The sequence below is a fragment of the Ranitomeya variabilis genome, chromosome 2 (genome assembly GCF_051348905.1).
Source record: "Ranitomeya variabilis isolate aRanVar5 chromosome 2, aRanVar5.hap1, whole genome shotgun sequence".
NCBI classification, from domain to species: domain Eukaryota; kingdom Metazoa; phylum Chordata; class Amphibia; order Anura; family Dendrobatidae; genus Ranitomeya; species Ranitomeya variabilis.
Window position 1 is genome coordinate 475,713,943 of NC_135233.1, and position 15,897 is coordinate 475,729,839.

Sequence of the window (15,897 nt, forward strand, 5' to 3'; positions counted from 1 at the left end):
CGGACCTGCATTGGAACTTTTTGTTTTCTAATAAATTGGTGAATGATGGACAGTGTCTTGTCTTTATTTCTCTCTTTTTATGTTTTTCAGGTTTCTATTTGTGTACAGTGTAATAGAGTCCAGGGTTGCGTATGTCACCACGGAACAGACAGACCAACTGTTTAAGGGGATTTATTAACAGGGGTAAAATTCTCCTCGCAGGGAGTAAACAGGGGGTTAATAGAGTCAAACAGTAAACAGTTAAGCGGAATCAAAAGGGTTAACGAGTGTTCTTGTAACTTATCAGCCCAGGGAGGTCCTGACTGGAGGGTCCTTTTTCCCAATGTGGATACAGTCACCAGCAGGGCTTGAGATCCTGAAGTCTCTTCTGTGTCTCCTGGAAAGTCCGGGGTTAAGCCTCTGCAGCCTGTTCTTCTCAAAGTGAAACTGGAACCAGGAAATCGCACAGTCTCTCCGTCACTGCTGCAGGAGTCTCCGTAAGCCTGGCAGCTTCTCTGTAATAACGATGTCACACACACACTGGGCAGTTACTTATCTCACTCAGGGGTCTTTGCTTGTCACTGCGGTCACCAGGGCTGCACTGAGTCAATGTCTCTGCACTGTCAGGGGAAGAGTCTTCTCAGATTATGGAGGCTTCCAAGTCCCCACTCTCACTCCAGCCTTAGTGCCCTCACGGGGAGCACTCTGTCATGGGGAGCGCGGCGCTGCAGCCTGCTTTCTCTCTGGCACGCTGTCCCCTTTCTGGCGCGCTCTCTCTCCCGCACTTTTCTGACCACTCCCCTCTCTTTTCCCAGCAGCCACCACGTCCCCGCTGTCCAGGGCAGAAAGTCTTCCCCCCAACAACCCAGCTGTCTGACTAAGTGGTTCCAGGCAAGGAGCAGGGAAAGCAACCTCCTTACAACTACGCCCACTGATTCAGTGGACTACTGTGGATTCCCAGGACTACGGCTTGATGGGCTTGATGCGAGTTATTTTTAACAAATCACAGTTGACATCAACCCCAATACCATTACCCCAGTTGCCACCGCATCAGGGCAATCGGGAAAAAAGCCAGAATGGGCATATCTAATGTGATGTTCGACTTCTGGGGCGGCTGCAGGCTGGTATTCTTGGACTGGGAAGGGACCAGTAACCATGGAACCATGGACCTTTCCCAGTCTGATAATAAAAGCCCCCAGCTGTCTACTTTACCTTTGCTGGTTATCAAAAATAGAAGGACCACATGTAGTTTATAAATTTATTTATTAGGTTATACAAGTCTAAACATCCTTTAGTGCCACTTGAAAGGCACTAAAGGGTGCAAGTTTATTATTTGTAGGTGGCTTGTAAAATTATATATCAACAGGATACGCGGAATATGTTGGTGCTATATAAATAAAGATTATTATTATCTTTTCTATCTAATATCTATTATCTAATATCTTTCTATAATCTATATACAGTATATCTTTATATAGGATTGCATTAGTTTTGTAAACTAGCTTTAAGTTACATAGAGTATTACAGTATGTAAAAGATGTTAAAAACAGATAGCATGCACATGTCATAAGTATGTTAGGTGAGAAAAAAATGGCACACTCACATTGCACTCACTTGACATACAGAGTGGCATACGTAGAGACTCGTCCAACTTTTCAGGATGAACATCAGAACGATTTTTTATACAGAGATGTGAGCGAGGTCAAAGTGACACTTATCAGAATTGAAAAATGGGGTTTGGTCATTAAAGGGAACCTGTCACTCAATTAATGCTGTGGAACACCCCCCAAGGCCGTGGGGTACTCGGTACCAGGTCTGGTAATTAACCCCTTCAAGTCGCAGCCCTTTTTCGTTTTTGCATTTTCATTTTTCACTTCCCTCCTTCCCAGAGCCATAACCTTTTTATTTTTCCGTCAATATGGTCATGTGAGGGCTTATTTTTTGCGGGACGAGTTGTACTTTTGAACGACACCATTGGTTTTACCATGTCTTTTACTAGAAAACAGGAAAAAAATTCCAAGTGCGGTGAAATTGCAAAAAAAGTGCAATCCCACACTTGGTTTTTGTTTGGCTTTTTTGCTAGGTTCACTAAATGCTAAAACTAACCTGCCATTGTGATTCTCTAGGTCTTTATGAGTTCATAGACACCTAACATGTCTAGGTTATTTTTTATCCAAGTGGTGAAAAAAAATTCAAAACTTTGCTTAAAAAAAAAAAGTGCCATTTTCCGATACCCGAAGCGTCTCCATTTTTCGTGATCTGGGGTCGGGTGAGGGCTTATTTTTTGCGTGCCGAGCTGACATTTTTAATTATACCACTTTTGTGCAGATACGTTCTTTTGATTGCCCGTTATTGCATTTTAATGCAATGTCGCGGCGACCAAAAAAACGTAATTCTGGCGCTTCAAATTTTTTTCTCGCTACGCTGTTTAGCGATCAGGTTAATGCTTTTTTTTTATTGATAGATCAGGCGATTCTGAACGCGGCGATACCAAATACGTGTATGTTTGATTTTTTTTTTATTGTTTTATTTAGGATGGGGCAAAAGGGGGGTGTTTTAAACTTTTATATTTTTTATATTTTTTTCATATTTTTAAAAACATTTTTTGTTTAACTTGTGCCATGCTTCAATAGCCTCTATGGGAGGCTAGAAGCTGGCACAACTCGATTGGCTCAGCTACATAGCAGCGATCATCAGATCGCTGCTATGTAGCTGAATTGCAGGTGTGCTGTGAGCGCCGACCACAGGGGGGCGCTCACAGCAGGCCAGCATCAGTAACCATAGAGGTCTCAAGGACCTCTATGGTTACTGTCCTGACACATCGCCGACCCCCGATCATGTGACAGGGGTCGGCGATGAGGTAATTTCCGGCCGCACGGCCGGAAGCGGTAGTTAAATGCCGCTGTCAGCGTTTGACAGCGGCATTTAGCAGGTTAATAGCGGCGGGTGAATAGCGATTTCACCCGCCGCTATTGCGCGCACATGTCAGCTGTACAAAACAGCTGACATGTCGCGACTTTGATGTGGGCTCAGCGCCGGAACCCACATCAAAGGGGGAGACACGACATGCGCAGTAATAGTACGGCGCATGTATTGAAAGGGTTAAAGGGATATGTCACGGCGGCAGCGACCCGGTCCGTGGCCCTGGGTGCCCATGTTAAATAGATAGTCTTTAAGAGGGTTTTGTGAATAAAGTTTGTGTTCGTGATGCCACCAGTGGTTTTCGGTCAGGGTGACTGACGCTGCTTAAAGGGGTGATGTTATGGCAGCAGTGATAGTATGGCTTCCCACAGGTGAAGCTGGGTCCCCTGGGCTCCCGGTGTATAGATAGAGATATAGCAAGAAATGGAGGACACAGGTTTGCTCTTTACCTGGTTTAATGAAGGTTTCAGGAAGCCACAGTCCAGGTGGGGTTAGAAGCCTTCCATCTAGCACTGTGGTGTAGTCCCTTGCTGCCTTAGGCCTCTCACAAGGTCCTCACATGTTCTCTCTGTCCCCCAGGTTGATGGGACACTACTAGTGTTGAGCGATACCGTCCGATACTTGAAACTATCGGTATCGGAAAGTATCGGCCGATACCGGCAAAGTATCGGATCTAATCCGATACCGATACCCGATACCAATACAAGTCAATGGGACTCATGTATCGGACGGTATTCCTGATGGTTCCCAGGGTCTGAAGGAGAGGAAACTCTCCTTCAGGCCCTGGGAACCATATTAATGTGTAAAATAAAGAATTAAAATAAAAAATATTGCTATACTCACCTCTCCGACGCAGCCTGGACTTCAGCGAGGGAACCGGCAGCGTTGTTTGCTTAAAATTCGCGCTTTAACTTCCTTACTTGAAGTCCCGGCTTGTGATTGGTCGCGCGCCGCCCATGTGACCGCGACGCGACCAATCACAGCAAGCTGTGACGTAATTTTAGGTCCTTCAGGATTTTAAAATTACGTTCCGGCGTTGTGATTGGTTGCGTCGCGGTCACATGGGCGACGCGACCAATCACAAGCCGTGACGTCACGGGAGGCAGGAGACGCGCGCAAAAATGCGCGCGTCTCCTGCCTCCCGTGACGTCACGGCTTGTGATTGGTCGCGTCGCCCATGTGACCGCGACGCAACCAATCACAACGCCGGAACGTAATTTTAAAATCCTGAAGGACCTAAAATTACGTCACGGCTTGCTGTGATTGGTCGCGTCGCGGTCACATGGGCGGCGCGCGACCAATCACAAGCCGGGACTTCAAGTAAGGAAGTTAAAGCGCGAATTTTAAGCAAACAACGCTGCCGGTTCCCTCGCTGAAGTCCAGGCTGCGTCAGAGATGGGTAGGTATAGCAATATTTTTTATTTTAATTCTTTATTTTACACATTAATGTTGTTTCGATACCGATACCCGATACCACAAAAGTATCGGATCTCGGTATCGGAATTCCGATACAGCAAATATCGGCCGATACCCGATACTTGCGGTATCGGAATGCTCAACACTAGACACTACCCGTACGACAGGTAGCTCAAGCCTTTTTACAGGGTCTCTATCATGACCCAGGCTCTATGCGCTACTGTGTCCTCAGGTTTCAATGGCGGACAGGTGACATATAATCCAGCTGTCCTGCCGGGTTCTGCTGTGCCACTTGGAGTACGACACAACCTCGGTCTTTCGGCTACCAGTATCTGCGCTCAGTAGGGTGGTAGCTCAGTCACAGCTAATTCTCTATTTCTTCACTCTCCTGCGCTTCACTTCCCCTCCACACTCTCTACAGCTTGTCCAGCTTTCTGCGTTATCTCTTTCCTTTCAGGAGCTGCAGCACCCTTGTGGCTGCACAGCCCCTCTCAGACTTTCGGCCTCAGACTGCTCTAGTCTGCTGACTGGCACTTACTGACTCCTCTCACTGACTGACTTTCCCTCCAGATCAGAATATATATATATATATATAGGGGAGCCATCAACAAGCTGGATCAGAGCTCCCCTTTCTAGCCTGGAGCGCGAATATGTTGCATGCTTGTGATTACCTGATGAGAGAAATCCTTCCTTGCTTCCAAGCGTGACATCACTCGCCCAGTGGGGAAAGCAATGCCACTGTGACAACCAGGAACCAGGGGTGTTACAGGTGCCCGAACCATGGACAGGTTGAATCAGAGCTTGGCTGCATGATTGCTCTGAAATGCTTTGCCTTTGCTGGCTCTTTAAACTATGCTTTCTCTGAAACACTGGAGTATTTCAGAGAAAACATCCAGTCTCGGATTCATGCTGCCGAAATCACGGTTTTATTGTTGTGTTTCCTGTAAGAGTATATTCACACAATTTTTATTTCAGGCTGACAAACCTAACAAGTTTGTATTGGAGTTTTTGACTGACAGCAGTTTTTTTAAGCATTTTTACCGCATTTTTAGGACTTTTTTTTGCACCATGCTATGCTGTGAATCTATAGCCTAAACTGAGCAAAATAGCGTCTGAAAAAAATAAACTCACATACATTGAATATGAGCTAAATTAATGTTTACTACAACTAATCTCATATATAACGATGGATGCATTTTTCTGTTCGAAGCCAGGATGGGTGGCACCTGCTATAACACAGAAAACTGTAAATGGTTAAAGGGAATCTGTCAGCAGGTTTTTGTTATTTAATTAGAGAGTAGAATAATATAGGACCTGAGACTCTGATTCCAGGGTTGTATCACTTATTATGCAGTGTGTTGTAGCTTCAATACAAACAGTGTTTTATCAGCAGGAAATTAACACTGCCGGACTACATCTCACGGGCACAGCAGTCCAGCTAACCTGTGTAACTCTGCCCTGTCCACTGATTGGCAGTTTACACAGGATGCTGCCAATCAGTGGTGTGGGTGGGGCTTATATACAGCTCAGAAGGCTTAGCTTTGCTGCATCTACATCAGACAACACAGGGATTCTATGAAAACTACATCAAGCAGCCTAGTAAGTGACACGTCCCTGGAATCAGGCTTTCTTGCCTGATATTATGCCGCTTTCAAATTATTTAGCAAAAACCTGCTGACAGATTCCCTTTAATAGATGCTGCTTGTTATGCCTAATGGTGGCACATGTGAATTTGTGGATCCACTATGCCACAGGACCGAGTCTGCCTAGGAAGGGGAGAAGCTAAGTGGCTACCTGATGCCCCTGATGGTGGGAACAGACTGGGCTGAAGGTAGCCACCAGGTACCACTCCTACTTCAGCAGCTGACCCCAGGGGTCAAGTTCACTGGCACGGACTAGGGCTATGTTCAGACACACCGGTGTAGGATACTGGATCAGGGACTTGTGGCACACTGACTGGGGTACGAGGTTCAGGCACTGGCCACTCACAGACCAGGGGACGGGGATCAGACACACAGGTCTCAAATAATGATTCAGGCACCAGCCACACTTGGACCAGGGGATAAGGTTAAGGACCATAGCCACACACGACCTGAGGGAAAATGTTCAGTCCCTAGCCACACTGGAACCAGGGGACTTTGGGAACAGGAAACTATCTGCACCGGGACCAGGGACGTCAAAATAAGGACTTGGACTCCAGGACCAGGGGGACAACACTCAGGCACTGGCCACACTGGGATCAACTACCTAATGACTGAACTCATTGCTTGGCAAGTCCCAAAAGGAAAGGGCGTTTTTATACAGGATGACTCCAATCAATTGCTTGGGAGCCATCTTGCAGGTGAACACGTTATACTTAGTGCCTCTCGGCTACAAGCTGAGGGCATTTACTATATGCACACGCTGCCGCTTTAAGAGCAGGGGAACGTGCGCTGCCGGGAACTGCGGTGCGCCTACCAACAAGAGACAGGAGCTTGCCAGGGAACGACGCCGCAGTCCCTGGGTGATGAATAAGCTGGTGTCCCTGCATGGTGGGAGAAGGGGACACCATGCAGGGACGCCGGCTATAGCGCTACACTGCTGTAAGAAAACCAAATTGAATACAGGATGCAGGTGAATGACAAATGAGAAAAAAAAAAGTCTCACATACCCTAAGGTTCACACTGAGTTTTTTTTGCATGGGTCCAAAACTCTGCCCAATGGCCGCTCATATGGCCCAGCAAGACTCAACGTGTGCGATCGCTCTCAAAGCAGCGACAGTTTATTGATCTGAGCTCAGATATCGTTCTTATTTACCATCTTTATTCAATATCTCATACATATAAACTAAAAGCCTGTCCAATATCAATACCAATCCCTTCATAGCAAGCACAGAAAATACCAATTCCTGACTCGCGAAGACTGATCCTTTTTCTAGTACATATATATGGAAAAGACCCTTGTGCAGAGCCCAGCTCTGATTGGGCGCAGGGCTCACATATCATAACAACCTCATGTGAGCCCCGGGAATGCGAGTGCCAACACTCTTGGAATACGGATGTTTAGTAAAAGTGTTTTTATTTTTAATGGGTCAAACACTCAGATTCAAAAGGGGTTGTCCTAGTAGGGGGACAAACCTTTTAAGGATGCAACCAATTTAAATTTTGGCATTTTAATTTTTCCCCTTTTTCAAAGAACCATTACTCATTTATATATAATAATGCTTAATTAGTATTGAAAAAAGATAAAGGCTACTTAGATGACAGTTGCCATTGTAAAGTCACATGATGCATACACTAAACTACCATTATCTATTACTCCTGATGAAGCTGGGCAATAAGGGGAAACTTGTCAAGTGATATGGTAATAAGAATGATATGATAACGAGCTCACACTGGCTTAATGATTTTATAGCTTTGATAATAAGCTTATACTGGTTTAATTATTTGTATTTTTTCTAGAGAATTTGAAACCACTGGTAACTGTAGGTTTCCACTGGTGAAAAATCTCTACTTGGCAAAACAGCCGAATAGATCTACCCTCTATCCCAATATTCCTGAGGGGATGTTTTGAAATACACTTTTATATATATTTTCATTCTGGTTCTTTCTGGTGGTGATGTTATTTGGTTTTATTCTCTACTGTTTTGTTTATATCATTAAGCTAATCAATAAAAGTTATATTTTAGGATAATTTGTAAAGTACAAAGTTCTCTACGGTGTTTCTCTCAGTATGGAGCCATTTCTGTGGATCGCCTCCACGTAAGGGCAATGGGGTACTCGGTACCGGGTCCTTCGGTTCTCAGTGGGATGTCACGGTGGCCCGACCCGGTCCGTGGCCCTTTGAGGGACATCCAATAAAAGGGAAAGTTTGTTTAGTGTTCGTGACGCCACCTGTGGTATTCGGTCAGGGTGACCGACGCTGCTTAGGGGTCCGCTGGGGTGATGTTATGGCAGCAAGATGGTATACCTTCCCACAGATGAAGTGTATCCCCAGGGCTTCCCAGAGGTGTAGAAGGCAAATCCAGAGTCCCCTTATCCAGGTGGAAATCAGTAGCCTTCCTCTAGCGCCTGTGTGTTGTAGTACCTCCCTGCTGAGTTTCTCGGTAAGGTCAGGGCTGCAGCAAGGGATAACTGCAGCAGCAGAAGATAAGCAGAGTAGAAAGGAGCTGAAACGCAGGAGTGCGGAGTAGAGGTAAAGCCACAAAGGTACAGAGCAGGCAGAGCCGCAAGAGTGCGGCGTGTAAGCAGACTGAGAACACGAGGAAAGACACAGCAGGGAAGGAAGCCACAGACAAGGAGACTGAGATAAGACTAAGTTCAGACAAGGAAATGGAACAAGACAAGAAACAAGGACAAGGACACAGGGACCAGGATATTCTGCCTCCTGGAGGGCGGACAACAAGACCAATGCAATAGCACAGAGAAAAGCCTCCAGAGAGGGAGTAACTCAGAGCAAGGCCTGGCAAACTCAGCAGCTAAACACAAACTGAGCTAACACATTGCACAGGCCCAGTCCACTGGGTGGAACTGCACTAAATACTGGAGGCCTCCTGGCAATTGGTCAGGAACAGATTAGACAGATGCACCTGATTCCTATAAGATCCAGAGAGTTCAGGTGCCGCCCCCTATACACACAGCCATGAAGCATGCAGAGAGCAGAGACACAGAACATGGAGCTGGCATGAAACAGAAACCACATCATGACCTGGAGCAGTGGGTAAGAGTGTGAGAGATGCGAGGCCATGCCGTGATGCCAGTAGAGTTGTTACAGCTTTTTACAGGGACCCTAGAGACGTCCCGGCCCCCACAAGTTGCCACCGTGCCTCCTGGGTATAAGGTCGGGCAGCCAACGTGGAATCGACTGTTCTGCCAGTCTCTGAAGTAAAGCGTAGAGACTATTACTCCCTCGGTGTTCTGGCTACCAGCTTCTGCGCCTCAGAAGGAGGCAGCCTTTTACAGGGCAGAACTCCTTCTGGTTTTATCTCCTTGTGCTGTAACTTCGTTTCTCACCCGCTACAATACAATTCTCTTTCGTGACCTTCCTTAGGATGCTGCCGCACGTGGGGCAGGCGCAGCTCCGTGGCTTTCTGTTTAGGCCTCTGACAGGATCCCACCCCTGTCAGGGACCTCTCTGTCTGCAGCTCTGTGATGTTCCTCCTTCCCCTCTGTCTGCCTGACAGGGTGCTGCCTGGGTGAAACCCAGTCAGCTTCCGCCTCGATGTTACCTGGGCGAAGCCCAGCCAGTTTCTGTCTAACTCTCTATCCAGCCCACCAGTTTTACCTAATTGTGAGGAGTGCCCTAGTGAATAGGAGCAAGGCTCCCCCTGGTGGTCTGGAGTGTGAGGTGTGGTGTATGGTTTGTGATACCTGGTAAGAAGATCTCCTTTATTGCCATCAGACGTAATATCACTGCCCCTGGTGGAAGAATAATATTACTGCAATGACCAGGACTCTGGGGCGCTGCATCTGCATTCTGTGTGGCCTCACAACTCACACACTTCTAATACAGCACCTATACTGGTAATGTCGGACTGGGCTGCCAAGGGCCCACCAGTAACCAACTCCAGGGCCCCACTTTTCAGCTACTTGCAAATGTGACATTATCCTCAATCATCGATTTATATAACAATGAACTGATTTGTAAAATTAATGGGATGCTGCCTTTGTATGTACATAGCGATTCAAGTATATTGTGCCAAGTGCTGCTCATATAAGAGGGTGGTGGCCCACCGGAGGATTCTCCTGTTCTCCTGTGGGCCAGTCCAAGCCTTGATACAGGTGATGTAGATTCCCTCTTTCACAGACGCTATAGTGATGTATATTTAGTGCTAGTGTATCATTTTATAACCCGCAGCCTTATAGTTTAACTACGAGAATCGTACTATAGTACAAACTCCCCAAAAAAAGGAAAAAAAAAGGGAATGTGATTCATAGGTGAACAATGCCAATGGAAAGAAAACCCTAAAATAGACCGTTCATCCATATTAATAAAAGTCTGACAAACCACTGACACATAGAATACTATATTCTAAAGGGTGGAATTATAAGAGAAGGAAGAACACACATACATAAAGAAATGGTGGTAATAAACATCTGTCATCTGCTAGTCCTCTGCCCGTCTTCTAGTATACTGGCATATTAATAAATATAACCATAATGGATGCCATATCTCACGTCTTTGCTACAGATGTGAGGACTGATGGCCAATACCGTACCAAGTGCGGAAGTAGAGGTGACAAGCTATCATTATGCCTCACCAGGGTTTCCCCAACACGGCCAGTATACCCAGTGTAACCAGTATACCCATCAAACATTTTCAATAACTTCTGCCTTTGTATTGAGGATATAATACTTTAGAAGAAGTTATGTAAAACATAGTAGATTCGTCTATAAATTTGATCTGAGTCTACAAATTCACAGGATATCGCAGCAAATCATGTCAATGGCAACTTCAGAAACGTTGTCATCTTTTGTAAGCGTATATTGTCTTTTCATAAGACGCTTCCATGCCCTTACTTCATAACATCAGTGCTTTACTTACATATACTTTATAAGTGCCGACATATATATATTGTAAAGCTAAATGTTTTGCACATCAGATGTGCCCTTACCTTGGGAGTAACAGCCCATTGGAAAGACAAAGAGAATACATAGGGCCAAAAGGGGCCCCATTTTCCACGAGACAGTCCAGATCTTCCAAAAATACGTGCCTATTCCGGGGTCTGAAGGTAATTAGATAGTTCCTCTCATGAAAAAGACTGTACATGAACTGAACACTGAATATATTCTCTATCATTAACCTTTGGTTCCTTCCCTGTTATTCGTTCACTTATTTATGGCTTTGGCGATAAGGATATGTCTCATTGCCTATTCGCCCAATCTCCCTTAACTGCATCTCTACCTATGTGAAATAACACATATATTCTACAATTTCCTACACAATAACTGGCAATTAAAGTTAGTTTCTATATACTTTTTAGCTTAGCTCTGCTAAGCATAATTGTTCTTTCCAAGCAAGTTGACAGTAATTGGAACACTGTGGTGACTCTTCTTATTGGCAAATATCTACAATGCCAACCATTGTGTGCCTCCATAAAGGTGCCCAAAGTGATAGCCATACCCCCATCCCAAAGGGCCGACACTCCTTTATCACCTAAAACAATAAATACTTAGTATATAATGTACTATTACAATTTTAGGTAGGCTATCATGTTTTTATATGTTCCTGACAGCAGCAACTAATCTGTGAGGGTATCTAGCCACTTCCAGGAGCGTTCCTAAAGGAACTGTCATGCTTCTACCCAAAGCAAGATGGCAAGACAGGAGGGGGAGGGAAGCTCTGCCACTAGGGAAGGATACAAGGGGGCACCCCTGATACTTGCCCTGCGCCACCCTGAGCTCCCTAGTGTCCCTCTATGGGTTCTTTCACCCCGTGCGGTGATCCTATCCCTGTCTTACCCCAAGTAGCACCTTGATTAGTATGTTGGATTGTAGAACTGCTAGTCATGCTCTACTGTAAAGTTGCAGAGGGGAAACAGACATGGATAAAAGAAAACTGCAATCATACAAAAACAATCAAACAATCAAGTGGAAGATAGGGAATGAGAGGGTGATGCAAATTAAATGGGAATAGAGACTGGGAGACACGCACACAAACCAACTACACCAGATATCTCCTGAAGCAACTTCAAATACCTGCTCCTTTGTCAGCTCACTCCTCCAGCTCCAAACCAGGTAGTTTCAAGCTACTACTGTCAACAACAACAACTAAGCTTAGAGGAGAGTATTTAAACCAAAGGGAAGTGAAACTCAGAACAGCTGAGACAACTCAGGACTGAGAGCTTCAGGAGACAAACAGGACTATTTAACCCTTACAAGAGTATAGCAAGGAAAACATGAACTGCTAATGGGAAAGTGAAGCAGTCTAAGCAGTGCAGATATACATCTTCTGGCCCCCTTCTGTCGCAGAATCTCCGTGACAGGAACACTACTACCAATATGTTATGCTTAACACACAGGGTTGGTATATAACACAGGAAGTTAAAGAACACCAAGTAGAGAATTGCAGGAATCCAAGATTCAACACCCAAATTCAGGGATCAAGACCCAAGGTCCAGTACGAGACCCAAAGTAAGATTTTTTGCGAGGTGCACACAGAGGTGGATGGCTCTTTGCATCTCGCCTAACTCATTAAAAGGCTTAGGTCACACATTCCACCTTTTCCCCTAATCAAGATCAGTGATGAATCGGGGCCAGAGTGTTGGACTTTTCCAAAGGCCTGAGACATTGGCAGGTATTTCTCGTGTGATACCAGTCAGTGAGCTGGAGACACTTCCTACATTGTTGCTGTGCTCTAGAAAGTAATCATTGACAGCTTTGCCCATGTTGTCTGTCCAATATGTGAATCGTGACATTCCACTGCATGAGAACATGATATAACATGAAAACAATATGTGACAAAACGAGCCTATTCAATCATGCTCGGCCATGTCACTAGCTAAGTTTCTTGGCCCTTTCGATAAGTTGCATCCCCACCAGCTATTAGTTTAGACCAGTAAATAGTGAAAGCCTAAACAACTATCACTTCAGGAATCATCAGTCCCATATCTCGGCATTAAAAAAAAATTGAGATTTCCCTGTGTTACTTGCAGTGTGACTGTAGACAGTAGGCATGGTCTTATTACAAAATCACCTACCTTGGCTGAACCACCTCCACCAACTTGGAAAAAAATGGAATGGAAGCCATCAGGACTTATAATACCTTTGCACCTATTTAGTGGCCAACACCAGCACTACTAGTCAATAAAGCCCAAAATAAGCAGTCATCAAACCAGCATCAACACTAATAAGAAGCAACAATGACAGTGAAGTATCCCTAAGATCTGGAATTCATAAATGAACATAATCTTGCCATGACAGTGGAGAAGGAGGTGAAGAAGGAAAGAGCTACAATTCTTCATACTAGACATCTTTTTTTCACACTAATTTACAAAGGACCTCCTCTTCAACAGAACCCAAACTCCAGGTCCTGTCCAACCCTTTATCATCATCTTCAACATTGCCAACATTTCCAACACAGACAATTTCGCATGTAGCCCTCTGCCCCCTATTATCTAAAATGCCTATTTTATTACCATTTTTACTTTTGGAAACATCATTACTTGCACTAATCTTCCTTTCAGATTGGTCATATGGTTGGAAATGTTCCACATAATGCCTCAATTTCAACTCTTGCCTTAAAGTGTCCTGGTCTATCAACCAGAAATGGGTTCACCTATGCCAAAGTAGTAGAAGCTCTTCTTCAAACTGAAAAAAATCTCTAGATTTCCACAGTATCCATTTCCTGGGAATGTCCTAAACCTGCGATCCACTCAACTATTCTTAACACCCTTCCCTAACAAAAAGAGAAACACAAAAATAGTCAAAATGTATTCTTATTTCCACATGAAAACACGAGAAGCAATGGAATGAAACGGAAAGGGAGAAGATACAGATTAGATACTAGAAAAAACTTTTTGACAGTGATGGTGATCAATGAGTGGAAGAGGCTGCAACGAGAGGTGATGAGTTCTCCTTCAATGGAAGTCTTCAAGCAGAGGCTGGACAGACATCTGTCTGAGATGGTTTAGCGAATCCTGCATTGAGCAGGGGGTTGGACACAATGACCCCGGAGGTCCCTCCAACTCTACCATTCTAGGATTCTATGAAATAGAGAAACTACCTTTTCTTTCTCTCATTTTCCTTAAAACTTCTGAACCTCTGAGCAATTTTCTGATTGGACTGATGTTATGTAGAGGAAATGGTACTTGGACCAGCACATTTCCTCTTTTTAGTGCTTTAAAACTTATTTTATATCTGCATGTTGCAGATCTCTAAATGTATGACAATTTTCAAACTAAGTTGAAAAAAAAATAAAAAATCCGGAGGATTAAAAACGAACTAGCAAATAGAAACTATTCCCCATATATTAAACATATACTTTATTAATCATGATTAAAAAATAAATAAAAACTGTAAAATTCCCAAAATGATACAGTACTTGTTGGCCAAAGTGGTCATAATGGACATACCCCCCAAATAATAGGGTAATATTACAAAGGGTAGGGATGAAGGGACAGGAGGTGGAAGAAAATCACTCACTATTCACTCTCCGTAAAGTATAGACCCTACGGATGACCCTACCTGGCACCCTAGATAAGCACGCAAGATAGGCACCCCTGCTCACCGTGGTCTCACCCTAGGAAACCCTTTTAAAGACTAATCCTTATATATGTATAGACTCCCCTAATATAAGGAAGACAGAAACAACATGCACACAATATGGACAACAAAGTGATTATCCCTCAATGTTTCAGATCGAACACAATAAAATAAAGTGATATCAATGTAACATCGAGGACCCCATATCCACCAATACATCGCAACCTCATTATTGGTGTTGGTTCATCAGGAGGCTTAAAGGGGTGATCCATCAAAAGAAGCTTGTTGGAGTCATGACTATGGATGTAAAAAATGACACATACAAGGGTGGAAGAAACGCGTCAGATGTTTTCTATGGAATATACGCAATAATACGACATGCTTTTATATGTTTCTATACAAAGAATTTGGATGTTCAGTTTTCTCTACTTTTCCTTCTATTAGTACAGTGTCCTCTGCTACTGTCACAGAAGGAAAAAACTGCGGAATGTTGCAATTAATCTGAAGCACAAAGTTATACATGTTATTTATTTGGCAGTGTAATCCATTGTTTTTATCACACATGGAGAAATCAACCCCTTCACGTCGCAGCCCATTTTCGTTTTTGCGTTTCTGTTTTTTGCTCCTCTTCTTCCCAGAGCCATAACTTTGTTATTTTTCCGTCAATATGGCCATGTGAGGGCTTGTTTTTTTGCATAATAAGTTGTACTTTTGAACGACACCATTGGTATTGACATATCATGTACTGGAAAACAGGAAAGAAAATTCCAAATGCGGTGAAATTACAGAAAAAGTGTAATTCCACAACTTATTTTTGTTTGTTTGTTATTTACCACTAGATGGTGTCCGGATTCTAAGGCATCGAGTATTCTAGAATATGTATGTAGTTTATTTATGAAGTTTTCAGAATAATGCAATTTATACACAGGATTCGGCCGGCCGGGCGTGACCAATTAGCGAAGAGTGGTTCAAATTCCACGCTAATTTGCGGCCGGACTGCGCCAGTCGCTGATTGTTCGCAGCCGGCTGGGCGTGACCAATCAGTGAAGCCAGGGCCTGCTCCAGGTTTTTGAGAAAAATATACCACAGCCAAGTAGCATATAACACAGCCCACGTGGCATATAACACAGCCCACGTGGCATATAGCACAGCCACGTAGCATATAGCACAGCCACGTAGCATATAGCACAGGCCACGTAGCATATAGCACAGCCACGTAGCATATAACACAGCCACGTAGCATATAGCACAGCCACGTAGTATATAGCACAGCCACGTAGTATATAGCACAGCCCACGTAGTATATAGCACAGCCCACGCAGTATATAGCACAGCCCACGCAGTGTATAACACAGCCCACGTAGTATATAGCACAGCCCACGCAGTGTATAACACAGCC

General features: G+C 44.4%; 1 protein-coding gene across 7 annotated transcripts in view; it reads right to left on the reverse strand.

Moving 5' to 3' along the window:
- CDHR5 (cadherin related family member 5) overlaps window positions 1–11,121 on the reverse strand; it is a 78,036-nt gene extending 66,915 nt beyond the window's left edge. For 6 of the 7 annotated variants that reach the window (XM_077287802.1, XM_077287800.1, XM_077287799.1 and 3 more), the window contains exon 1: window positions 10,910–11,071. In XM_077287802.1, coding sequence (XP_077143917.1) covers window positions 10,910–10,970 — 61 coding nt within the window. In that variant the 5' untranslated portion in view covers window positions 10,971–11,071. Of the gene's footprint in view, window positions 1–10,909 lie in introns of all 7 variants that reach the window. The other variant, XM_077287801.1, reaches the window with a different exon arrangement.
- Between the last annotated feature and the right edge of the window lie 4,776 nt (window positions 11,122–15,897).